This window comes from Macrosteles quadrilineatus, unplaced genomic scaffold, assembly GCF_028750875.1.
Source record: "Macrosteles quadrilineatus isolate MER2022 unplaced genomic scaffold, UCM_ALF_1.0 Scaffold_7__1_contigs__length_78375512, whole genome shotgun sequence".
Taxonomy (NCBI): Eukaryota; Metazoa; Arthropoda; class Insecta; order Hemiptera; family Cicadellidae; genus Macrosteles; species Macrosteles quadrilineatus.
The window spans coordinates 3239939-3266443 of NW_026542600.1; the positions used below are offsets into that span (position 1 = coordinate 3239939).

Consider the following 26505-nt stretch of genomic DNA (forward strand, 5'->3'; position numbering starts at 1 on the left):
TGACAGAAGAAGAAAGATGATTATTCAACTTATAGAAAACCGAATCATACCCACAGACAGATTTATTACATCTATAATGTCTGTGATTTTCATCTTCTTATTCCTCCAAAAAGTATACTTTAATTTTTTTTATTTTAATTTTAAGTGTCAGTTAATTTTTTATCTTGGTTAAATAGCATTTACACAATATAAGGGGTTTACTTGACCTTATTTTGTTACTTGATAACATTTACCTCGCTCATTTGAAATTACTATTATTTTCTAGGACTGTATGCATAGCTAGAGAATATTTTGCAATAACACTTCGAGGTTGCATTTTTAGCAATGGGTAAGAGAAGTTTTTATTTTCCCTCTGGTTTTGATACAAAAATCCCTAAAAAAAAGTTATAGCACAAAAATAAATATTGCTAAAAAATTGTTCTGGTGGCATTGGCATAAATATTCATGGAATTTTGCCAAGTTACTAAATTTCAATTTGCCATAGACAAAATTATAAATATCCTTCAGTCACTTATCACTGTACTTTACTACTTGGGTATAGATTGATTAATAATTAAACCGTATCCAATTGTTTCTGTAAGGTTGATGTTGATACCTAAACAGTTGACAGGAAAAAACTAATATCTCTATCTCTCTCTATAGTACAGTAGAGTCTCTATATTTGAAACTAACTGGACTTATTCCAAACCCTATTCGGAATAAGCAGAATTCTGTAATAACTGGTCATGTTCACAAGTTGATGTTGACAATTTTTTCTGCAAACGTGGGAGACGATGATATACCTGCTGATGCGAAGATGTTCATGATTTTACTGTGTTCACTATATTGTGCAGTAATATCGAAATAATTTTACGATTTTGCCGTGATAGCACCAGGCTTTTGTTTTTGCGATCACAGATAGTGTCTACAAGGATACGATTGAATGTTTCGCCACGATTGTAGGTAATGTTGATGGTTTTGACACAAATGTGGTTTCTGTGACTGCGGAAAAAGTTTACAATTCAGCCGTGACTGCAGATAACATACTCGATTTTATGTTACCTTCATAACAGTCTTTAAAAAATAATAATAATAGTTTACAAACTTCAGTTCGGAATGGGCAGGTTTTTGGAATAGTGAACCTCTACTGTAAGTAGTTTGTATAGACTTAATTACATTTTTCAAAGGTGGATTCAGCAATTTAGTTTTAACATGGCTTGAAACCATCTAAATTTCTTCGGACTTCATAATAGTAAATCCATAACCTAATTATCATAAGCGACTGAAGACAATGTCTGATACACTTTTGAGTAGTGTAATGTATTTTTACAACAGGTAGGCATCATATATGATCATGTAATATAACTAATCCGACTTAGCAATAGAATATGTTTCAATAGAATTTTCCAGATAATCATACTACATATTATTAACTTTTGTATCTATCAAAATAAGTATCACTACTACAACGGGTGGGAGAAGAAAAAAATCAAGTTATTAAGTGAAACAAAAATATATTTTTAATAAAACAAACATTTCAAAATAATACAATAATACACATATTATAGTTGAAAATCCAAACTTCCTCTCAAATAACGAGAACCATTCTATATAATTATGTCTCGTAAGTAGGCCTATAAATCGCGTAACTCAATTTTATTAAATTTTTTTTTTACTTTTGCAGAAATATCAAGGGGAAATGTGCCATCCGTAAATAAAGATACATTTGATCAAGTAATTCATTCAATTAAGTTTGGCAAGTGATTTAGGTGGTCCATTCTGGAATGTGCTAAATTACAACAGGACAGACATTGGGAAAGTTCAACTACTATGGCACTTCATAGGAATGTTTACTTTCAATGACAAAGAAGTGATCTCCTTAACTATCAATTGCAAGCTGAATTGACGGTTTTCACCAAAATCAAAAAAAAGTATACATTTTTTTAACAAAAATAAAAATTATTTCAGTAATTATCAATACCATAAGCTTAAATAATGAGCTCAATATAAACCACTTCGATGGTTGTAGTTTATGGAACACAAATCACACATTAATCATTAACATCTAACTTAAGTCTATGTGGGGAGTGAGCTGGCGTAGTGGTTTGAGCGTGGGACTTTAACCCTGAGGTCCCGGGTTCGATCCCCGCCTAGTCACCAATGAATTTTATCCAAGTGATAATGCCGCAACCCCTAGGTCTAGCCTGAAGTAATGTGAAAAACAATCCCAGGCTCGTGCCTAGTGTCCTAGGACAAAAAACAATGTATCATCAAGCTTTTTAGCGAATTTCCCATATAGCGAATAAACTATTACCGTAGGTCTCGTGGTAATACCTAAGCCCAGGACCGATTTACTTTTTCGTTTTGAGGTCCCCAGATGCCAAAAACACCATCCGTTCAAATTCATATACATATATATACACGTCTGTTAGCGCGATAACATGAGCAAAAATGATCTGTTTTTTGATAAAATTTGGTACAAATGTGTAAACTTACGTTTATTCGAATGAGTTTGCTAACCAGCATAATCGGACTATGGGAACAGGGGTTAAATGGTTAAAAATTGATTTTTCCTATTTTTTCCCCTACAAACACGAATTTTCATAATTTCTCTCCAAACTATTTTGTAGAGCTTAAAAAAAGAAACAATTTTGTACAAAGCATTGTTGTATGCCCAACCGTTTATGGAGTTAATTTGAAAAATGTAAATTTAAAATTCCCATGTTATTCTTATGGAGAATAAATAAACTGTTGCCAAATTTGGAAATGTTGTTTGTTTCATACTAAGCTATCAACATTCAATAAAAAAATACACCTCAATATCTTCCCTGTAGCAGCAAAGTACTCACTAAAATAATGTTATTTAGATAGGAAATAAATCTGACAATTTTCAAGACATATTTTAGTAAAATTCCAGCCTGGTAAATGGAAATTCGCTTAGTCTGCAGGTTTGCTGCGGCGGAGGTATTTGTATTGAAAGCTGCTTTAAATGTTCCCTTCGCCTAGAGACTCATATCAAAGCTCACACACTAAATGAATACTGGGATTGCAACTTAAGCTCAGTCAAAATACTGGGAAAGATATCCTATTTTCATGTAAAGAAAAAGTAGTTCAGCATTTAATGGACGGTTTGCATAAACTAAAACTATTTAGATGTTGACATCTTTGGATAACCAATGCCTTTATATTTTATGCCTATATGCAGGGTGTTCTTTTTTTACACAACCCAATTTACCAGTACAGAGTCATTGTTTAGACAACCCAACCTCATAGGTTGGCCGGCCTGTTAAAAATGAAATCAAGCATCCCACAATTCCGACAGAGCTGGTGAAACAGGTGACATTGGCATACCTCAGTTTAAATACTGATCAGCTTGTATGCATTGTCGTCTACAAGGATCAGTGTTATTGGGAATTTATTGTGAATAAGACAGAAAATTGTGTTTTCGAAAGCTGAAAGGGTGTGTACTGTGTAGGGGTGTGCGAAGCAGCAAAAAATTTTCGATTCGAAGCAACGATTCGATTCAAAAGATTTTCGATTCGATTCGATGCAACTCGATTCGAAGCAATACGGTATTTTTCTATTCATAATTGTCAATTGAGTGGATTAACAATAATTAAAATGTATCACATTTGTGTAATACAAATTTTTGTTGATGTGGTATTAGGCCTATTTCATACTTTACATATGAATTTTAGGTGAAAAAATATTTATTTTCAATCATATGTATTAGAATAACTGCTGGAAATACCAGTGAGCTGCTTTACTTGCCTATTTCATAATTTTTACTTGAATTGGCTCAACTGCAAGAAAGAAGAAAATATTTTTTTTATCAAGACATTCATTCTCATTTTAATAACTGTTTAAATAACTAAATAGGTGCCGGTAGCTAAATTACAACAAATTTGAATGGAACTTAATATAAAAAGACCATTAAGAAATAAATTTACATATCACAAGTTTAGGGCCTGTGGACCGGCTTCAGGACTGCAAGCAAGAAGAAAATAAAAATAATATGTTTCCACCATGCAATATGTATCATTCATTCCCTGCCTCCTAACCACCTTAGTATAATAACCTCACACTTACATTATTTGTTACATCATCATAAATAAAGAATTATTATTGGCATCAGTAGGCCTACAGCTTTACCTAGGCATTATTTTTATAGGGCCTAAAATAGTAATAGGCTAGAAGCAACATGTCAAGTGGAGAACTCATTGAAGAAAAGATATTGTGTAAACTAATTTCCTATAAAACTCAAAAACAGTAAATAACATACAAACATTGTTTATGGTATAATTAATAAGGACTAAAAAATGCATATCATGTCATACAGTAGTATAGACCTACTGCAAGAGATTAAAATCCTAAAACAACTGATTTTGATAGCTAATGAATGAAAAGAATTAAAAATCCATAAAATAAAGCCAAACAATATCACAACTAATTAGGTACCTGAAAAGTAACTCTTAAATAATATATAGAAGATTAAAATAATATTAAATCAAGAGACAAGAAAGTTAAATGCTATCTTCTAGCCTAGTGCCCTTGGCAACACAGGTCAATGTTTTTAAACTACCCTCAATGTTTTTGGAACAGCAGGGCCTTTTTCTCTTAAGGAAGGGTAGTAGTATGTCAACAAAAACAATGAATCAGTCTCACCAGCCAGGCCCGGGCAACGATGTGTGAATTCAAGGTCATAGACCCTCCCCCTCCCCTCTTACACCACCCGGTTGCTACCCAGTTGCTTCAATTGCTGACAAAATGCAAGTGATGAAACAAGGGAGTAGAGACAAAGAAATATATTTCTTTATTCAAAAACACAAAACTGTTAGAGATTATTTTCAAAGAAATTAATTCAATGTAATTTGTGAGTTGTAAATATTGTATTGGATCTTAGAAATATATTTTTTTAACCCCATCTAACCAAGATACAGATCTGTTCACTATATCAGATATTTCTTTTGTTTATAATTTATTATGTAAAATAATAAAATATATTTTTAATTAGGTATTGAATAAACAATAAATGATTATACTAGTATGTCTGGATAAATAGTCTTTCTATTCTTTTGACTTTGTTTTCTTTGCACTGTTAGTGTTGCGTCACGGCTTTTGTCTTGTTACTCTTATCAGTAGACGACTAGACCTGGCTCTGGCTAGTGGCAGTGCCGCAATTGCTCTGTTGTATCTTTATTCTTAAAGGTCGTGAGCCAACTTAATTTTTAATTCTCATTTGAACATTTTAATTCCTCTGTAATAATAGATATAATAATATAAGAGTGTTTCTTTGGAAATAAATTATTCTTTTTTTTTTCTTTTGCCCCAACAAAAATTCGGGGACGGGGACCGGCAGACACCTAACAAAAATACCAAATGAATCAGTCTATAACATTAATTTTACTAGTTAAGTATTAAGTAACAATTTTTCAGACTTATTTTTAAAATGATTTTGGAGTAACCTACCTTGTTTTGGCTAGGTTCACAGTAGTAAAATATTTCACACACTGCTTACATCAAGACAAAAAACAAACCTCTAATCATTTGCAATGTCAAAACAAAAAAATATAAAACAATTAAAGCTATATTTAATGCAAAGAATGTATTAAATAAGAACGCCTTCGTAAAGGAAACGCAACAGCAACGCGCTCCTGTATTGCGGGTATTGCATTGACTTTCTGCAGGCGTTTTTCGTATATGGATACTGACTCCCTCGTGAATCGAATCGTTTTTTGACCACCACTGAATCGAATCGCGATTCGATGCATCGAATCGAATCGAATCGAAATTTCGATGCATTTTCGATGCATCGCACACCCCTAGTACTGTGTAATGCAGGAGAACACATTTAAGATGTAAGTCATTTGTTTTATGCCAGAAAAGGATTTCAATTAAGCTTACAGGTGGTATTCCATTACCCAATAAATCTACTATTTATTGACTTGTTGAACAAATTCAGAACCCCTGATCCATAGGAGAAACGGGCAAAATTCTTTTTTTAATATGATAGATAAAAAGAAGAGCACAACTTTGTTTGTATGTCAACGGCGGATTGAGTGAACACTTAACGTAAGCTAAATGTAATCAAACTGAAATAATAGGTTGTATAAAATTTGTTGTTAATCCATTTATTTGGATACTTAGATCTTAAACAAATCAGGTTGCGTTTAAAAAAAAAAAACTCCCTACTAACTAACGGTGTTTTCATCTTAATCTCATCAATAAGGGGTAAACATTTTAGTAGGCCTATAATATTTTTAAGATGAGGATACAGCCATAGAGTTTTAAATCATGAGAATGTAATATAAGATACATGCAAATAAGAACCATTTAATAACATTATATTGATTACTTACATAATTTTAAGCAGTCATGCATAATTTAGATACATTTTCAATTGCAATACAACAAACACTATGTCCTGTTTTAATAACACTATCGATTAATCACATACACATTACACTGATTTACAATTCAACACAAGAAATTATTTTTCTCTTGAGTTCTCACAGGAGAACATAAAATTGAAATTTTGGATATTTAAAATACAAAAGCAAATGCTTTACATAACATAATTTACCTGTTCATAAGAAAATATTTAACTCTTTGTTAACTAACTTGAAACACTTTGGCTTTTAACATTACAACTTCGTGATACTGAAGACATCGATGGAATGAAGATCAGTTTTTACACTATTTTTTGAGTATTCTTCCAATATCTTTGTTTTGTCGTCTCAAAGTTATATCAGCTTTCTCAGTCTTGTCTATTATGTTCTCGACCAGTTCGTTCTGTGACTCTATCTCCTCACCGAGACCATGGGCCAAACCTGAAAAAACATTTTCTTTAAAATATGACAAACAAATGCAAATTAAAAACAAAAATCTAGAAGTTAATTCACCATTGAGCTTATATATTTGAAACAAGACAGTACAAAGACAATAACCAATACAGTGCTAAGACTGTTTCTTGTTTTAACTACTAGTGTGGTTTTGAATTAGTAAGTTTTCAGCTGTGGCTAGGTTTGTGTACTGACCTTGTTATATATTAGGTTCTTTTTCAACCGGCAACAATATCAAATTACAGACTTCAAAACGTCGAGTGAAATACAGAAGATCGACTGAATGTAACTTAAGATCAGTCTCCAACTAAAAATAATTCTCAACTTACATTTAGCAACGCAATGCTGAGAAATATGTTATCTTCCTGATCAGTCATAGCTAAATAAATATTTATAGTTTATTACAAAATAAAAATCAGAACACAGGTGAGCTAACCATAGAGAGTAGATGGAAGCATAGGTGGACAGTAATAACTATAGTATTTTATTTGTATTTACAGTATAACCTTGATTAACCGTCGCTCTCTTGTTATCCGTAACCCCGATACAGTACAATAGACTACTTTTTAAATGTGATTTTATTTCACAGTCCGAACATTGAACATGTACAAAACACAAAATAACAGTTCTATATTACTTTTGTAAGTAAGTAATTAAATATTTAAATATAATCTGATTAAAAGATAGGGCATTTGCCAGGAATTGTTAAGGAAATTAACAGGAAAGCAGGCTTACCTTTAAATAAGTCCATAGGGCATAGAGAGACATATAAACAACACAAAAGTAGAAATTTTCATGGTCACTGGCCACTTTTTCAACCACTAGAGAAATGGCAATTCTAGAGATTGCCATTTCCCTAGTAGCTGAAAAATTGGTCAGTGGCCACAAACATTTCTACTTTTGTGTTGTGTATGTGTCTCAATGGACTTATTTAAAGGTAAGCTTGCTTTCCTGTCTATTTCCTTATATATAAAAATAGGTTTTGTTTACTTGTACAGGGTTTAATATCTTCAAAACCTTTAAAATTAGCTTACTGTACAGGTTTATAACAGGGTTTCTGTTATCCGTCTATTTGCTTAACCGTCACGCTCTGGTCCCGAGGGTGACAGTTAATAGATGTTCTACTGTACTACAAAATAAGGAAGTTGGACAGTAATAACAAAATAAGGAAGTAAAAAATGAATCCATTTCCATTTTGTTCAAAAGAAGAAAAGAGGGTGTGAGAATTATACTTTTTAGGTTTACCCGTCAGCAGGTAGTCCAATTTTAGCTAAAACTTATTTACAGCTGACATATTTTGTTGCTATGCAACATCTTCAGAGCTTGCAACACATCAAAACATCAAAATTTACCACTAAGTAGGCTACTGTGATGTTGCAATGCAATGAAACATGTCAGCTGCTAATCACTGAAATATTGAAATGTTGACGTAATTTGGACTACTGACCTGAGGTAAGCCTAAAAAGTCATAAACAGAATACGTAGTCCAGGGCCTATTTGAATGAATATTATGTGAGGATTAATCAAATAACACATAAGCTTCTAAAACTAACAGACCTGTTTGCTTATTTTCCTGTTTGCTAAAATAATAATTGTTGAACTATGTTTCACTAACATTGGATTTCTTTTTATAAAATTATGATAAGCGGTTGAGTGATTTGTGTGCCTGTTAGATAAAATGGTACCGTTACTCCAAATCTATTGTAATGGACGGCCTAATATTTTATTAGATAAGCTCATAAGGACTTTGTTCATCAAATAGAGGATGTTCTGATATTAACTTTCTAAAGTGGACACAAATACTGTGTGTAAATTACAAACAATGTTGTTATCTACGTTTACTGCCATCTGACAATCTCTACTTAAAAAGGAGTAGTTTTAAAATTACAATTTCCTAACTCTGGGAACGTATAATCTGGCCTGTTCAAGAGTAATCAAATAACTTATCTGTAATACTCTGAAAAATGTTACTACAGATATGATGTAATTACTTTATAGAAAAATAAACCAATTCTGGATTCTCTAGGCTGATTACAGTTTAGTATAATTGAAATGTTATTACTATCATGTTACTCTTATCTCTGTGTATACCCTAGAATCATTACCGCTCCATACAACGGTATCTGAGCTAAAGTAAAAAGATTTAAAGGATACAGTAGGACATCGAAAACAAGAGCCTTGATATCTCAAATTTCTTGATATGTCACATTTTTCATTATCGCCTGGAATCCCGGTAAATCTTAATGTTAAACCTTGAGAAGTCAAATTTTTGACGTGTGATCATTAATACTTAACTTCTGTTACTCAAAGTTTGTCATTCACATGCCTCAATAACTCCAAATTTTACTTATATAAAGGTTTTCATGATCTGCCTCATTACTAGAAGTTTTATGGCGTACTGTGCAAGTCAGCTGTTTTTTATTCTTGTTGTGATGAGAAAATCCATCTACTTTGTTTGTTTGGCAAGTTCTATTATGTTAGCGTGTTAGTTATTGAGATAATTTTGTGCACGTTGAGGTCACGCTGTTGGTTATGTGTGGATATAAAATGTTTACATACAATGAAAAATAGTTATTTAGGCAGTTGATGAAATGTTAAAAAGTAATAAAAAGTAAATGTTCTGTGTAACCCACAAATTTTTGTTTTGCAGTTTATACAGTAATAAAACAAACAAGTAACTTTTTCTTTGTTATTTTAATGTAATTTTTTAAAATAACTAGTTTTTTTGACTAACAAGTCAAATTTTTACCCTTTCAGCTTCGAGATATCGAGGTCCTACTAACTTCAATTTAAAAACGAGATTAGGTGATCCTCGCCATATTGTAAAACCTAACCTAATAATCACAATATTTGAACCGACATCAACATATCTAAGCCACATAAGGGATGTATTATGCATTGTTAATGATAAGCTACTTAAATCGGAAGTGCACCACTAGCTATTTATTTTTTGTTACCACTCGCACATGGGAATTGAGATGACCATTTTAGAACCAAAACCAACATACCTTTTAATCTAGAGATGGAATCAACCATATGGTTCAAATTCTCGTTCAGAGCCTTCTCCGGATCAGCTGCACTGAAGCGTTCACTAGACTCATCAGTCAGGCCTCTCACACGCAGAGCTGTTCACCAACAAGGTCATAAGGTCAAGCATTAACAATGTACCAGTACACAGAATAAGTACACAGCTGTTCATATTTGGAATTTGAAAAAATAAAATTTAAGAAGTATGATTATTTCATACTAAGCTAGGCCTATTAACATCTAATTGTATTTCAATAGGAAATAAATTTTAACAAAATATTTCAGTAAAAATACAACCAGGCAAATGGAAATTCGCTTAGTCTGCACCCTTGGAGGGGGGGGGGGGTACTTTTAAATAGCTTTAAATTTATTTCAAATATCACTGTTATGTTTACTCTTACAATGTCATCCATCCTGCACATGTTTTTTAAGACAGTAAAATTTTGTCATTTATCATGAAAGTCTTTTGTAAAGGAGAACGTCCATACAGTTGAGTCGAAATCGTAACAATAGCATGTGCTCGTGGCAAATTATCAGCGTCCCTGAAATAAATATCATCTATCTCCCCTGGCCACATAGACATCATCTTTGTCTTCTGCATTCGCGCAACATCGTAAACATCTTCTACAGCCTCAGCAAAATCATAAACATTCACCTTGTTTATGGAGGCTTATCATGGTCTTCTGTAGTTGCAGCTAAATGGTAATCATGTGCGATCATCATGGAGACGTTGCCTTCGTCTTCCATGATCAAGGCGAGATCAAGAATTTTTGATTGCACAATCTTTGAAGACGCTTTTGGGATCATTATTCCGGGTGTATAATGCAGCTTATTTTACACTTTCTGCGACAATGTCACTCTCACGATTGGTATATTGCTTTGAGGAAAATATTGTTTTAAAATTAAATCTACTTCATTACAAATTAAATAAATGTGTAAAAGTAAATTGGTCTTGCTTTAAAAAAAAACTTACTAGTGGGTCATCAAAATCGTACTCACCAGGATGATTTTGGGATGAAGACGAAGCGTATGGCTTCGAACTTTCTACGGCTTCCACCAGCTTTGAATCAGAATTTGAAACAGGTGAATCAGGTATGGATCTGCTTCCTTGTGGTGCATTCGAATTTTTCCCACTAAGATAATTCTTCAATCCTCCAAAAACACTCTGTAAATTAAGAATTTTTGTAACCACTAAATACACTAATTGCACAATCTGTAATTGTATAAAGATACTGTAGATGATCTGTTGAAAACAAAAACCCTTTAAGTAAATGAAGTAGATCTGGTCTACACTTTTGAATAGTACTCTTAATCAAACACTTTACAATATTTTCTTTATGTGTACCGGTAGTGGATTGATAAAACACACACAAATTTAAAAAATATTAGTAGTTTTACAGAACTTGGTAACAAACAATGAAAACATTTAGGGACTTTTTTTTCATTTTCAAAGAATATCATACTAACCTAGAAGTCCCACACAACTAGAAGTAAAGTACATACCTACTAAAAAAGTATAAATTTAAAACTTACCTTGATACCCTGAATGTGCTTTTGACTGAACCTAAGTGTACTGTTGATGTCATCAAGATGTTTTTCAGTTCTCTGTAATTGCTCCCTTTGTCGTAGTAATTCCTAAGAAAATTAAAAGAAATTAAGTAGGTAGGCTAATGGCTATGAAACAGAATTATAAACCATGTTCATTTGAGACACTATTAAACACATAGGTTACCAATGGCTCATAAACAAAATCACAATACAGTCTAACCTCGGTAAAACAAATTCCTCGATAAGAAAATGTTTTTGTATCCCCTTGAAACTTTCACATAGGACCATTCTAAAAACACCTTTATACAACGTAGTAATTAAGTTAAAAACCTCCATAAAACAAATTTGTTTGTGACATGGGCTAGAACTGATTAACCTCTATACAACAAATATTCTTAGCACAAAACCTCTACAAGACAAACGTGACCTCTAAAGGACTAATTTCTTATAATCTTAACCTCCATAGTACGTAGTTTTCAAAACAAACAGAAGCTTGTCTCAACATGAAACCCCAACCCATCCCTCCTCCTTCCTCAGTCATTAATTGGCACGTGCCTGTGAACGGTCCAGTGACCTTCCGGCTGGGTTTTTCCCTTGTTTTAGAGTTGTGGGTGTCTTAAGTGTACAGTAATGGCAGGGAAAAGTAAAAAACGGCACTATCAGTAGAATTATTCATTTGTAATAAGTTTCTAATATTGTACCAAAAAGTTTGGTTTTCATTTATAGTGTACCACTGTATTTTGACTTCAGTTTTGTTTTTAATTTATTATAGCCTACAGTAGGCCTACATGGTTTTCCACAGTTTATTGTTCTTGTTTTGATAACTTACTTATGCGATTTATACATAAACATATATTTTTTTAAATTGCTACAACCATGTTTTTCTTCCCTAATCCTACATTGAAAAAATAACTTTAATACAGTACTGTAGGTCTAACAATGACACTACTGTAGGTATGGCAGTACTGTAGGTAACAATGATTCGTATTATAGAGGTTGGCCATAGATTCGTTTTATAGAGGTTATCTTAGAGCGAGGAGAAACCACTATAAGAGGAATAACAGCCGTATTAAACCTCGATAAAACGAAACTCTATATTAAAAATACCTCGATAGTACAAATTATTTCCTAACCCCAAGAAATTTGTCAATATAGAGGTTCAACTGTAATATGAACCAGCTGTACACACAATGATCTGACCAATTAGACCAATGTGTGAGTGCCGTGTGAGTACAGGTATCAATGACCTGTAGCCCAGTTAAGAAACTGTACCTGGTATCCGTTACATCCTCCCACTAATAACCCTCCCCTCAATTACTCTTACGCTCTGGGGAGTCACGGAAGTCGGGCCTTCCTGACGGTTTAGTCAATTTTGACCCTCGCGGCAAAGAATAGAACAGCCCTCACTCCGTTCCAATAATAGTGGGATTGCATTGTAGGTGTACATGAAACAAACTTAGGCTAAGTTAGCATCTTGTAATATTATCGTAACGGGTCTGTATCTTGCTTATGTCTTGACTATGGTTAGACTACCTATCTGAATTTTTTGCTTAAAATAAATTCTGATTCTGAACCGCAGTTTTTACGGCAAAATATTACGGCCTACTTAATTAGCTTACCTCTGCAGTTGATACACCAATTTCTTCTGTGGCTAAAAGCGTTGATAATGATCTCTGTGATGTCTCAACAATTCTTGCTTGAATTTCCTTTTGCTTTTCCAAGCGTTGCTGATGGAGTTGATCAATGTTACTCGTTTGTGAATTTTGGACATCACCCATCATGTACCCAGATCTTCCAGATTGTGGATGTCGCAAAAACTCATCATCATCAACTTCGTCTTCGACTGAGAACAAAGCTGATTTGTTGTTACTTAAATAGTTAGACATACTTCTTACCGTATCTTAGAACTCTCTTTGTTAACAAATAATCAAGCAAGAACACGATCTTTGGTTTAGTATGGTTAGCCTTAGAGTAACCTAAAAGTAGCAGAAGCACTTGCAGTATGTAATGTAATGTACTGTACACTTATAACAGAAATATTTAAAAGGAAGCCAAGAATAAAATTGTGATTTTTTATGAATAAGTGTCTTACTGAGCTTCTTTTAATCAAGTCCAACCAAACTCAGACGATAACGATAAAAATCAGTTATCAAATGACAAATGATGACAGAAAAGAACAACAGACAACGACAACAGACAGAATGAATAAAAAGAAGAAGAGAGAATGACGAGTTAAGATTTTTTTATTTAATTTGCTTGAAAGCAGTCTGAATAATTTGTATGCAGCTTCGTTGTTCACTCGTTATTAATATTAACGATTCCGTTGTTTTCATTGGTATTATCATAGACTAACCAACGTTTTATCTATGGTATTATGGTAATTTATTCATCAATTTTTTATTAACGTTTTTGTTACATTTTAGTGGCGTTTTTACATTTTGGTTTTGTTGTGTTTTGTAAGTGCCTTGTTAAAGGATAGTATTTACTGTAGTAGAATTCTAAGGTCTTAATGGGATTTTTGTGAGACGGGTTGGGGTTGGAGCGTTGGGGCAACATACTCCTCAAAGAAGTACGAGCTTGAGGAGTATATTTTAAAACATACTCCTTGAGGAGTATGTGTTATATATGGTTTTATCTACGGTTGGGGTCTTCTTGCTTGAGGCACGGCCGCCTTTAACTCCAGGTCGCGACCTTCGAAGTAACCATGGATGAAGAAACCAAAGGATTTAACAGAATTTGTGTAAGTGTTTGGTTTCATATTTTTTGTTTACATTTTTCTCTTTATGAAATTGTGGATGTCTGAGTTCTTGGTACCTATAATTTTTATGTCAGTTCCTAGAATTTCTGGTAAAGAGTCAGAGCTGTTCCATTTCTGGATCATCTTCCTGTATTAGTTTGAAACACCTATTCCTGGCGGATTCATCTACCGGACATAAGATAATTATATGTTGTACTGATTTCTTTCAACCAGCTTGATTCCTTACAGCTTTTTTATGCCAGGGTGACAGTTGAATAGAATAAAAATTCTAGTGGTATGGAATCTGGTAATAAATGTTGAGGATGTTTATTATATTCAACTGGCACCCTCTGGCACATTAGAAAATTTCTTATGCGCGGATGATGATTTTACAATTTTTTCTAGTTGTTGGTAGGCTTTAAATTTGGCTTAGTCAGCAGTATAGTATTACGTCATATACACTACCATCAAATAAAAAAAACGCTTTATATTTATTAATCTATACCGTGAATAGTGTGAGCATAGAGAGTGTGTAAGCGGAAAAGAAAGTGCATCAGGCATTTTGCTGGACGTACAAAAAGCATTTGACACAATCAACTGGAACAATTTGCTACACAAATTTCAACACTTTACAAAATCAATGTGAGTAGGCTACTTGATTTGTTAAAAAAGTAATAAACAACAATATGTAGAATTGGAACAACAGATCAACATTAGCTTAACACAAAATAATCTTTACTAAGAGCATAGAACAACCACCAGAGGCGTGCCTCAAGGATCAATACCACCACTGTCCACTGTCCACTATTTTTTACAGTCAACCTAAACAGTTTCCCGGAAAAAGTTAGACAACAACTCAGATACATAGCCTACTCTTCACAGATGACTGACAATCATACTTCCCACTGACCAATCAGCAGATAACACAAATATCACCAACGAAATACTTAACATAAAATATGGTATCGCCACCTGGGGATCATTCAGCAAGCTCAAGAAACAATAAAATGATCTTAATCATCCAAAAGAGCACTATCCAATCAATCCTGAGACTCCACTACCCAGAACACTGTAAACCCCTTTTCAAAAAAAGCTCCTAACGATAACTCCCCAGTATATATTTGACACAATAATCTTAGCCAAAAATCATACCTCATCTCACGATCAGATAAACACGCTTACAACACCCTAAACAAACACAACATTAACACAAAGAAATGGTGAAAACAAAAAATCAAGCAATAGCCCCATCAATACACACACATACTTTTACTTTTACAAGTTGTTACCAGGGTCTCCCGTGGCATAATAAACATCGTCATCGTTTTTCGATATCACGACTGTATCTTGAATCTTGAATGCATCCCGCGGTCTCACCTTGATGTGTGGAGGGAGACCTCATCTCATGGTCTCCCTTGGTCACGGAAACGTCACCTTTTTCCGCGATGTCGGTGAGCGTTGACAATAGTCCCTGGACTTTGGCACACTCCCCTTTACAGTGGGGTTTGTGGGGGTGTTATTTACGCCACTGAGACATCGATATCTATAGAAACCTTTGTTATGTTATATGAACGATTAGGGGTTCCCATAAGGTCGACAATATATTTTGTCTATCTGGGATCATATGCTATATCCTATAGAATCGTATGAAAAGATGCCTGTTTTTTTTATATATATCTCTGTAGTTTATTGTTTGCATTTTGCACAGCGTGGAAAGATATCTTAAAACCAAAACAAAAAAGGAAAAAATAACCAGTGCTGCTTCCTTGATATTACTATCTAGTGTACCTTGAGGTTGCATGGATTTTTAAAAGCCATGTAATAATCATCAAGCCATCAGCTTAAAAAGAGAAAAAAAACCTTCTGTCACTGTCAGCTGAGCTCCAGAGTCCAGAGTCCAGCTGGAGCCGAGTGGCGTATTGTATTATTATCAGGGTTTCGAATTGGTGGGTAATTACCCACTTTGTGGGTATTTTAAGCTATGGTGGGTATTTTTGCGGGTATTCTATTTTAGTGGGTAAAATAGGGTATTTCATGCTCGCTTCATGGTATTTTTCGTTTTTAGTGCATTGGGAAGTTTCTGCTTTAGCAGGCTTCATGTTTAGAATCAAACCTTAAAAACATTGGCAACTTTTTTTGCCTTCAGCAAAGCCTTTTTTCTTCTTCCACTTCTTCGATAATTCCTTGTTGCGATACCACTGTCTTTCCGATATTTGGTATCGATACCGTATCGCAAAAAAGTAACGATACCGGCTCAGTATCGGAACTAAAGTATCGATACCATTAGTATCGGAACTAAAGTATCGATACCATTAGTATCGTATCCATTCGATACCAGTGACGTCATATTCTGATTCACTGATCTTCGATTAAAGTTCACTCGTTCCAGTACAGTGCAGCCAATATGGGATTCGAATTCAAGCTGCTAAAAACTACCTAAATATGTAAAACATTGATAAAATTAACCAAACATTGCCAACCATTGTTTTCAATTTTACCTTCAAGTATAAGTTCAAGTAGGCCTAAGCTTACCATAAGTTCTAGGCCTATATAATTTATATTTTCAATAGACAATGTTATTAAATTACCAACGTAACGCATTCGTGTTTACCATCAGCCTAAAAAAAGTTTATTTTTTAGTTAAATAACTTTAAGTGCGGTGCCATCTTTTTAGTTTATTTGATGTTAAATAGTCCATGGTTTCATTTTATTTGCCTAACACAACGTTGCTAACATTGACTTGTAACAAAATTAACTCTGCAACTAAACCCTTAAGTTGTATCATTGATTAAATATACGTCTGTAGGTATATATAGTCAATGGTTTTACTTATAGTTATGTAAAGTTCTATGGAAAGTGAATCATAATTTACTCAAACCACATATCAGACAAGCTAGATAAAAAATATTTAATTGGGTTAAAGTTTTTTTTTTTACAAAAATACATCATGTCCATTTATTTTGGGTAAAATAGTTTGATATATATTTCAATTATATATTTTATGTCATTACACCACATATTACTCTTATTCAAGCTGAGTGGGTAATAGTGGGTATTTTTAGGTAAAGTGGTGGGGAAAATTACTGAAGTGGATTAGAAACCCTGATTATTATTGAGTGTCGCTCCTCGCTCGTTCGTCACTGTCATTGTCATTTTCATTTGCACGTTTGCTTGATATATCAATCTCAATCCTGTAGCTGTAATTTATAACAAATTCTTCAGAAGCAGTGAAACAGTATATTGTGCAAATTAAGGAATTTAAGTTTCCTATATTTCTGTGACATCGGTTCAAATAATTTATCTACCTGATTGTTTAAAAGGGTGATGATTTCCTGTTGATATAATTTGGTTTTTTCATAGTTAGTTATTCCTTTCACGTTTCCTTGATTTTGTTGGAGACCTTTCGTACTACTGAAATTGGTAGGCTAGATGCCGTTAAAAGAAAGGATGAAAGACTCAAATGATACGGAAGTAACTGTTATAGATGTCTATGATATTGCTTCAGAGATTGGGAAAGAGTTTGAGAAGATGATTGATTGTTATGGGTCTGAAGCAGTTACTGGGCTCATGCCTAAAGTTATTACAGCTCTTGAACATTTAGAAGTACTAGCTGCCAAAAATGAACGTGAGAACTCGTACATGCAAGAACTAGAAAATAAAATAATGAAGCTTGAAAGTGAAAAGATTGAAAAGGCCGAAGATAAGATCCGTTATGAAAGAGTAAGTTGTAATAACTTAGGCTATAATCCAATCTAGTAAAATAGGTTCCCTTTATTTGGTGTTTCCTTAGGGTTTTATGCAATTTTTGTATAAAAAAAGGCAGTTTCTTGGATGTGGCTGAAGGACATGTTAGTAGTAGGCCTACTAAGTTAGTTCATGTTACAATGTTTGTTTATTTTAACACTTTTCTTGATACTTGTGTCGGGTACAGTTTCTTAACTGGGCAACACTAATATTGATTTATTACATCACAACATGATTAGTAAGCCTTCATTTGATTTTATTTACTATATCACTTATAAAATAAAAAGTAGCCTAATCTACGCAGAGGATACACGTCCGGTCACCGAACGTGGGTTAGGTGTCTGGCAGTCACCGGGTTGTTGTGTTGTAGGCCTACGATGTACGTACAGCCATCAGTGTTCGTGGTGAAGTGGATAGAGTACTCGGTTGTTTACAAGAGGTAGGCCCTACCGTACTTAGATCCCATCAGTGGTTGACACTAATTTTTTGGTGCACACTAACAAGATGGTGTGCCGATGCGAAACAATTGTTACTTATTGGTTGGTCCTCGTAGTACGATTTCCTGCTATTACAATATTTAGGGTTACAGCCCTTACCAAGTTTTATTTGCAGTTTTATTTAGGCTAACTTACTGAACATAGTTAGACCGACCTATTTAGGCACCAGCTGATTATTAAAAGAAGATATATTGCTCTTGGATCTATTCAAGTAAAATGACTAGCTAACACATTAACGTAGGCTATTCCAACTTAGGTTGGACGTTAGTGTATTGTTAGTTGTAATGTGTTAGTTAAGTTTTTTCACCTGAGGACGGGATCAGATTCCAGATCCCGAAACGTCGTGTATTGTTTTTTACAATCGTGATGGAAAATGTCCGTATATAACCTTTGAACAACATTAACTCACCATCACCAACAATGAGCTTCAAACAAAGAATTGGACATTAACTTATCTCAAACACTGTTTTTTTTAAGGAACTAGAACAGATTGAGGATCATTGGAGGAAAGAAACTCAAGACTTAGAAACTGTAGTTAGAAAAACACAAGAAGAAAATCGGAAGTTGAAAGATGCCTTGTTGGCCAAGCAGGATATGCCAGGTAAAAATTTTCCATACTCGTTTTTTGTGTCTGTAACTAAGACTAGGCCTATTTTATTTTCACTTCCAACGTGTAAGCAATAAATACAGTTTTTCTGTGGATCTCAAATTGTTTTTTTGTAAACATTATTCCTTGCTGTAAAAACAATCACACAAGCAAGTGGTAACACAAAAGTATTTTTTAACTAAGGCCTTGAAATCTTGAAAACTTTTCATCGCTATAATAATGCTAATAACCATTTGTTACAGCTCAGCCGATGAGCTCTGAGGTGGAGGTGGACATAGCCGTATTACAACGTCTCCGAGGTATGGTGGATGAATTGAGAGACAAACTACGCAAAGTTGAATGGGAATGCTCAGCAAAAACCTCAGAAATAAACGAGGTAAAATCACAACTAATGGGTTAATAATCATTCTCCTAAAAAAATCTAATTAAAATAAACTGTCATTCAGTATGTTGCTTTTAATCATTGTTTATCTTGGTAGGCATTGATAAGAGCCAGTGAGAACTCTTATCACGCACAGGCAAAAGCCCATGTGTTAATTTTTTCTTCAGTAGAATCCCTGACATCCGGCCTTGGTTTTACCGGTCCTCTGTTTATCCGGCTCCTTCCAGGAAGCCAATATCAAAATGTTTGTCTTTCAGCTTACAGACGTTTAGATGCAAGCACTAGTCTTTGCGACTTGAGCGTTCTCACTATTTGTCTGTCTGCTTGTTTAAACATTTTACTACATCACTACTCAGTTGAGCTAGTAGGCCTAACCTCTTAACAGTTGGCTCTAAAAGTTGGTGGATTATTTCCAAAGCAGGGTTAGTACAGTAGGCCTACATAAATCTATGTATTTCACAAAATGGATAAGCAGGTTGAGTAGAAATGTATATACCATTTAAGTCCTAATGATCTTCAAGGCCAATTTATTGTAATTTTTATTTCCATAATTATTTAATAGTTTTTGTTACCTAGAATCATAATATTTAATTCATTAGTTAAAAACTTTAACAACTTTAATTGGACTTTAAATAAATGATCCTGACTAATGAAACCACTCATCTTAGTCAGTAACAAAGCAACACAGGTCATCACACACCATTCTACACTCATCCTTCACTATATTTGGGTTAAAATACGCACCTAAGTGGCGTCCCCATCTCAATGATTGATGATTGATGATTGAGGATTGAACCTCCAAAAAGTTATATTTTTTTCACAAACATGTTTATTCTTCTAAAAATAAGCCAGAACAGACTTGAATGATACTTTTGACTGCATATATTGATTATATATTATTATTAGGTATGAATTATCAATTTCATAGTAACTTAGGTTGGTTTATCTGGCCAAATCATTACGCGGCCAGGGGCTTGGTATCTGGTGGCTGGATATGAGGGGTTCTACTGTATTCGTACATTGTAATAGGCCTACTGCTTTACCATGCAACAATAAAGATTGATTTGATTGGATTAATTTTAAATTCTGTTTTTACTATTTTGTTACCTAAGTTGAACCTAAGACAATAAAGTAAAATAGTGCACTACAATAAAACAAGACTTACCAAAAACATTTTGGCATAAACATATTTAAAATGGTTTTACAACTCATAACTTGGTTATGAAGTTTAAGCTACTTATATCAATACTGTCTAAAATGTTGTTTGTAAAATTGTCAGATTGATGTGTTTTTTCTTCTTCAGCTGAACGCCCAAGTGAAGAAATTGACCGCTGTGAGGCAAGAACTAGTTCGTAAACATTACGTAGCTCAAAAACAAATCCGAGGACTGATTGATGAAAGGGCCGACAAGCATAGTGAAATAAACTGTATGAGGCACAACATTAAGTTGATGATCGAACAGCTCGGCGAGGCAAAGCATGAAAACAGCCGACTCTCCAGTTCTTACGTAAGTATTTCATCAAGGCCAATTCAATAGTTCAGAACCCTAACTAACAACAGATAAAAATAGTGTTAATTTTTTAATAAAACAAATTTCAAAGCATTTTTTTTCCAAGCAAAAATTGAATTCTGTAGGTAAGCCTAGGTACTAGGCCTATTTCGTACTAATTTGGTGTTTTTAAGTTGTATAGGTTTGGTTTGAAGATTAGTAATCTCTAAGAACTTGTTGTGAAAAAATTAAATGTTTCCATATAGCCTAAATTTATTTTAACCCTTAAGCTGTGTTTACACAAAGCCAGTTCGCAGGCAGGCTAGTTGCCTCAGGTAACTTGAAATACATTAGCGGCAAGTAACCTGCCTGCTCTACTGGTCTTGTGTAAACGTGGCATTAAGTCGACCTAATGTTAGAATTGGCAACTCTTGGACATAAACTTTAATTAAATAGTTGTGTAACGTTTATCCACGGTTCCCAAAGCAGAATGTTTTTGACTTTCTGTGACGGACCTAAAATATCTCAACATCTTCATGCAGAAAGTTACATTTGTTCATGAATCATTTGAGGATATCTGAGTTTGTATAGTTTAGTCCTAATTTACTTTTAATAATTAAAGTAATTTTGCCTTTCTTAATTGGACTAAAATCTATATATTGGAGTAATTTAAGTGAGTTAACATAGTAGCTGCAGAGCTGCTTGGCTTTAGATTTCGTTCTCTTAACTTTAAGAGTCTGTGAGTCAGACTTTTTTTAGTTTAGATCAGTTTGGGTAAAAAAATTGACCGTTGGATCTCGGGCCAAAATTGGGTCGCTTTGGAAAGTATTAAAATATTAATTGTTAAAGGATAAGTGTACCGGAGTAGGTATACAAATAGTTTATTAAATTGCAATCGAGGGAAAATCAAAAATATCTTTCTAGGTCACGGAGATATCATAATCTTGAACGTATCTCGAGACATCATCATTGTCTTCTGTGATCACGGCAATATTTAGGAAATTAATTTCATAGGCATTTCCAAGATCGTCTTCCTGTGTGTGTTCTTTAGCTTATTGTAGATTGGTCCGATCTAACTAGGCCTCTTCCTTTCTGCAACAATATCACGCTGTCATTCTGCATTGGTGATCCAGAGTTTTACTATTTAGTTTTAACTATTTTAGTTTTTTAACTATTTTTTTTTTTTTTTGGGTGGGCGAATCCAAGAAGACGTCGGTACCAAATCTGGATCCACAGATAGGTTTTATTTCTTTCTTTTTTTTCTTCCAAGGACGGGGTTTTTTAAATAACTCATATGGCTATGCAATTTCACAGTATTTGTTGATGTCAAAAACTCATATTGCTAGGTAATGTGGCTGTATGTCAACTTCAATGACTCATATGGGTAATACCAATGACAAATGGGGCAGGCAATGTCAAAGACTATCTGTGCCCATAATACAAGACTATCTGTGCCCATATACAAGACTGCCTGTGTTCATATCATGGAAACAGAGTGTCTTATATACAGACACAATAAACTTGAATTTTATTGAATTTATTTTATTTGAATTTTATGAAGCTCTGAAGGCTGGCTATTGTTTTAATTTGTAATTTTATTTATATAGGCTACTCAGGTACCCTATGTGTCACAATTTAATTTTTTTTGTTTTTTTTTTGCCATAACTTCATGGTTTGCTGCTTTGTTTGCTGTGTGAGATTAAATTTCAGCATGGTTTGTAATGGTTAACATTTAATTTATTTACAGTAGAACCTCGCTAATCCGTCGCCTACGGGACCGGTAGCATGGTCGGAGCAGTAAAAAGGTCTTATCATCAGAGGAACCTTTTTATTGACATAAAAACGTAGTAAAACTGCATTTTAAACAGACCACGGCTAACTGATAACCACGGTCAATCCAACATGACATAAAACAGTTATTTCCAACAAAAAAAAAACCCTAAATACTAATTGTATAGATTGACTTTAATGAGATAATTTGCATTTTACATTATAAAAATACAATTAGTAGGCTATTGCGCAGTCATGATAATTATATTAAAATGTCATTAACCTTGGTTCAGTAATAAAAACTGTAACGTTTAAAATCACAGCTTATTCAAACTTGTACTTAAACAAACAAATTGCCAAACATTGTACAGCAAAATAGAAGACAGAACAATAGAAAGTCCATTAAGCTACTGCTAGTCATAGGCTACTGCTACGCTGTTTCAGGTCAAAAGAATAAGATAAAAACCTTAGATAACGCATAACAAAGTATAAAATAATAGTAGTCTACTTATAGCATAACAACAGTCTTAAAATACACCGATAAAGATAACAATGAAATAGAAACATCGCTTATTCTTCTTGTTTGTTCTTCTATTCTTTCTTGAGTTTATCTTTATCAACCCATTCAACAAGTTGCCATGGTCACCCAATCACAAAATGTTGTGACATAGCTAGCGCACAGCAGACAGATCTGTCATGTGTAGTAGGCCTAAAGGAGCAGACATTGTCAGTGCAAACGGATAGCTTAACCTTGAAGCTTTGATCAACATTTCTTTTTTTTGCTTCCATTTAATTTTTTTCAAATGGTTCATTGTTGTGAATTATTGTTTAAAAAAACAATAATGTAGGAGCCTACTTAATATTAATAATGGGCAGAAATGATTAAATATAGAACAAATTTCAACACATTAGACTAAAAAAACACAATTTATAAAGTTTTCTAGGTATTTTTCTTGGACAATGAGGTTATGTTAGTGGAAGCCTATTGTGTTGGCGGCACGGTCGGACCAAGCGAGGAGTCGGACCATCGGAGTTTGGATTAGCGAGGTTCTACTGTATATGAATTGGTTTGTTTTATTTTTAGCATAGTTTTGACGGTACCTATTGTATTTATTACTGATTGGTATAATAAATCTCTTGAATCTCTTGATGGACACAGACTGTCTCATACATGGACACAGATAGTCTTGTACATGGACACAGATAGTCTTGTACATGGGCACAGATAGTCTTGTACATGGACACAGATAGTATTTACATGGATACAGATAGTCTTTACATGAACTCTGATAGTCTTGTACATGGACACATATAGTCTTTACATGGACACAGATAGTTTTGTACATGGATACAGATAGTCTTGTACATGGACACAGATAGTCTTGTACATGGACACAGATAGTTTTGTACATGGATACAGATAGTCTTGTACATGGACACAGATAGTCTTGTACATGGATACAGATAGTCTTGTACATGGACACAGATAGTGTTTACATGGATACAGATAGTATTTACATGAACTCTGATAGTCTTGTACATGGACACAGATAGTCTTGTTTATGGATACAGATAGTCACTATTAATTTGATTTTAAAATATATGACTATGATAAAACACCTGTTCTTATGTATGAATTATACTTTATAAAGGACGTTTTGTGTTAATAGAATTTAAAAAAAAACCAGGATCTATTAAAACCGGATCAATACCAAGATCCGATTTTTTGTGGATCCTATTGGGCGTCGGTTCTAGCTCAGATCCGGTAGTCTAAACAGCAAACCTTAAGCTCTTCAAATATTTATAGCATACCATCACCATGGTAAACTAATTTACTCTGGAAAACTTAGTAAAACGGTGATGTGTTAGTCCTATCGGGTCCGCGGAATTGGCTAACTCTGGAACTCGCTAACCCCATGTTAAACGCCCTATCTTCAAATTTGGTCGATGAGAGGAACTCGCTAACTTGTTCGGTTTCGGAATTGGCTAACTCCGGAACCCGCTAACCCGCTCTAGAGCAGGGTTAGCGAATTCCGTCCTCGTACGGAAGTGGCTAACTCGGCCCCTCGGCGGAACTCGCTAACTCCCAATCAGAAGCCTCGCGTGCTGTCCAATAGGAGTCAAGCACGAAGATTTTTGGCCAGTGTTGCCGAAAGTGTAGTACCTACGATCGTATCGGTACCATAATGTCGTATCCTACGAATAATTAGGAGTAAGAGCAACGTAGTCGATAAAATAAATATATTTAGAAGTATGTTTAATATTATTCTTATGATTATTAGGGTAGAAAATGCATTATAGTCTTGGCATAGACTAACCAACACAAGTAAACTTTACATCCCATTGTAATCTTTGACGCTCGTTTTCGTGCCTAGTTCATGTCCGGTGACACTGATCGCTAGTGTCGACGAAATTGTGTTTCTATTATTTTATAGTTAACTTCATGATTTGTTCTTTACTGTTTGGTTATATAACTAGGGGACGTGTTATTAGTTATGATTAGATTGTTTTATTTGGTTAAACGAGATTTTTAATGACTGAAAACAAGAAACAATTAATTGTAAACAAAACACGATCTCTAAAGACAGCGCACCGGACAGAACAATAAAACTGACTTCAGCTGATCTATAAGGATGAGAAATGTACTAATATAAGGGAGTATGTTTTACACATGGTTTTCTTACTTAAATAGTAGTTTATTGGGATGCAAAAAGATAGTACTGTACATTTAATTTGGATCTTTTACATGTTATGAAATATCTATTCTCGTAGTCCACCATTTGTTTCTTTTATTGGAATAAATACCATTTTGTGAACTTCTTTAAATAAAACTATTAAGTTCGTATTTTGTGTACTGGGCTTGTAACCTTGAATGCTTGTCCTTGATAGGTTATAATATTTGACTCTTTAAAGGCCTATTATATCTGTCGTGTGAGTGTTAACAATAGTTTGGTTCTTCTTAATATTTCTGTATTATTACCGAAATATTTCCGAATCATAGTATTGGTAAACAAATAAAAATAGTTTCGGTATTTTTCTATATCAGACACATGATTTACCTAGGTACATTAATTAATAATAACGCAAATCAAAAACGTTAACAATGTATTACAATATTTGCGTCTTTACTTTAGTCAAGAAAAGGAATTTAAATGTTCTTACATTATGTTGTTAGGAAACATTGATTGATTGATTGATTGATTCTGTAGGGGCGGACCTTGTCCTGTTGCACGTCAGCCACTGATGGGCTTTTTGCGCTCCCCACATGGTACTTCAGAGTCCGTCAAACCTGAGTTGCTTAATGAACTCAAGCATCCTGTCAATGAGCTCCTCCTGAGGAAGGTGTCTGCCCCTTGTCATTACACCAAGAGTACTGTCCCTTACCTCATTCAGAGCTGTGCAGTCGTAGAGTAGGTGATCAGCAGTCTCCTCTGATTGCCCACATTTCCTACACGCAGTGTCACCATTGTGGATCCTCAAGCGATGCAGGTGTAATTTCAGAAAGCCATGTCCAGTGACCATTCCTGTGATCTGTCTGAGTCGCCTCCTGTCCAAGCGTAGGGCATTGGAGGCGACCGTCTGGGAAGGAGAGAAGAGGGTGAGCTTACTTACCCTATGGTGCTGAAGCCTAACCCATCTTTTCCTGTGTTCCTCCTGAGCCCATGACTGAGTGACATGCATGCCCACGAGAGATTCCACAGAAAGGCTGTGGTCCCACGAAGTCTGAGGCTGACGCGACATTTGCTAGCCTGTCAGCCACCTCATTCCCTTCTATCCCTGAGTGCCCAGGAACCCAACAGAGCGTTACCTTGTTGCGCCTGCCCAGGTCACATACCGCAGAAAGGCAGTCCCAGACCACCTTAGAATTAAATTCATAGGAATC

The 26505-nt window shown here is 34.3% G+C and overlaps 2 protein-coding genes across 2 annotated transcripts in view; one reads left to right on the forward strand and one right to left on the reverse strand.

The window, feature by feature from the left end:
• Nucleotides 1-1552: 1552 nt before the first annotated feature.
• LOC128998254 (synaptosomal-associated protein 29-like) lies at nt 1553-13552 on the reverse strand. Its single transcript, XM_054424308.1, has 5 exons — nt 13016-13552; nt 11382-11483; nt 10848-11013; nt 9830-9946; nt 1553-6809 (listed from the first exon to the last, which is right to left on the reverse strand). Exons 1-5 carry the CDS (start codon nt 13280-13282, stop codon nt 6676-6678), a joined length of 786 nt encoding a protein of 261 aa, XP_054280283.1. The 5' UTR covers nt 13283-13552; the 3' UTR covers nt 1553-6675.
• Nucleotides 13553-17261: 3709 nt separating this feature from the next.
• Nucleotides 17262-26505, forward strand: part of LOC128998031 (RILP-like protein homolog) — a 28208-nt gene continuing 18964 nt past the window's right edge. Inside the window, exons 1-4 of the mRNA XM_054423969.1 lie at nt 17262-17853; nt 18852-18975; nt 19224-19357; nt 20667-20870. Of these exons, the coding sequence (XP_054279944.1) occupies nt 17563-17853; nt 18852-18975; nt 19224-19357; nt 20667-20870 (753 nt within the window). The 5' untranslated portion in view covers nt 17262-17562. The remainder of the gene's footprint in view (nt 17854-18851; nt 18976-19223; nt 19358-20666; nt 20871-26505) is intronic.

Coding starts and splice junctions, on each gene's coding strand:
- LOC128998254 (XM_054424308.1), bottom strand. CDS start 13,282: ATGTCTAACTATTTAAGTAACAACAAATCAGCTTTGTTCTCAGTCGAA. Junction 11,484..13,015: donor TTGGTGTATCAACTGCAGAG/GTAAGCTAATTA, acceptor TAATTTTCTTAG/GAATTACTACGACAAAGGGA. Junction 9,947..10,847: donor TTCATCCCAAAATCATCCTG/GTGAGTACGATT, acceptor GTTGGTGAACAG/CTCTGCGTGTGAGAGGCCTG.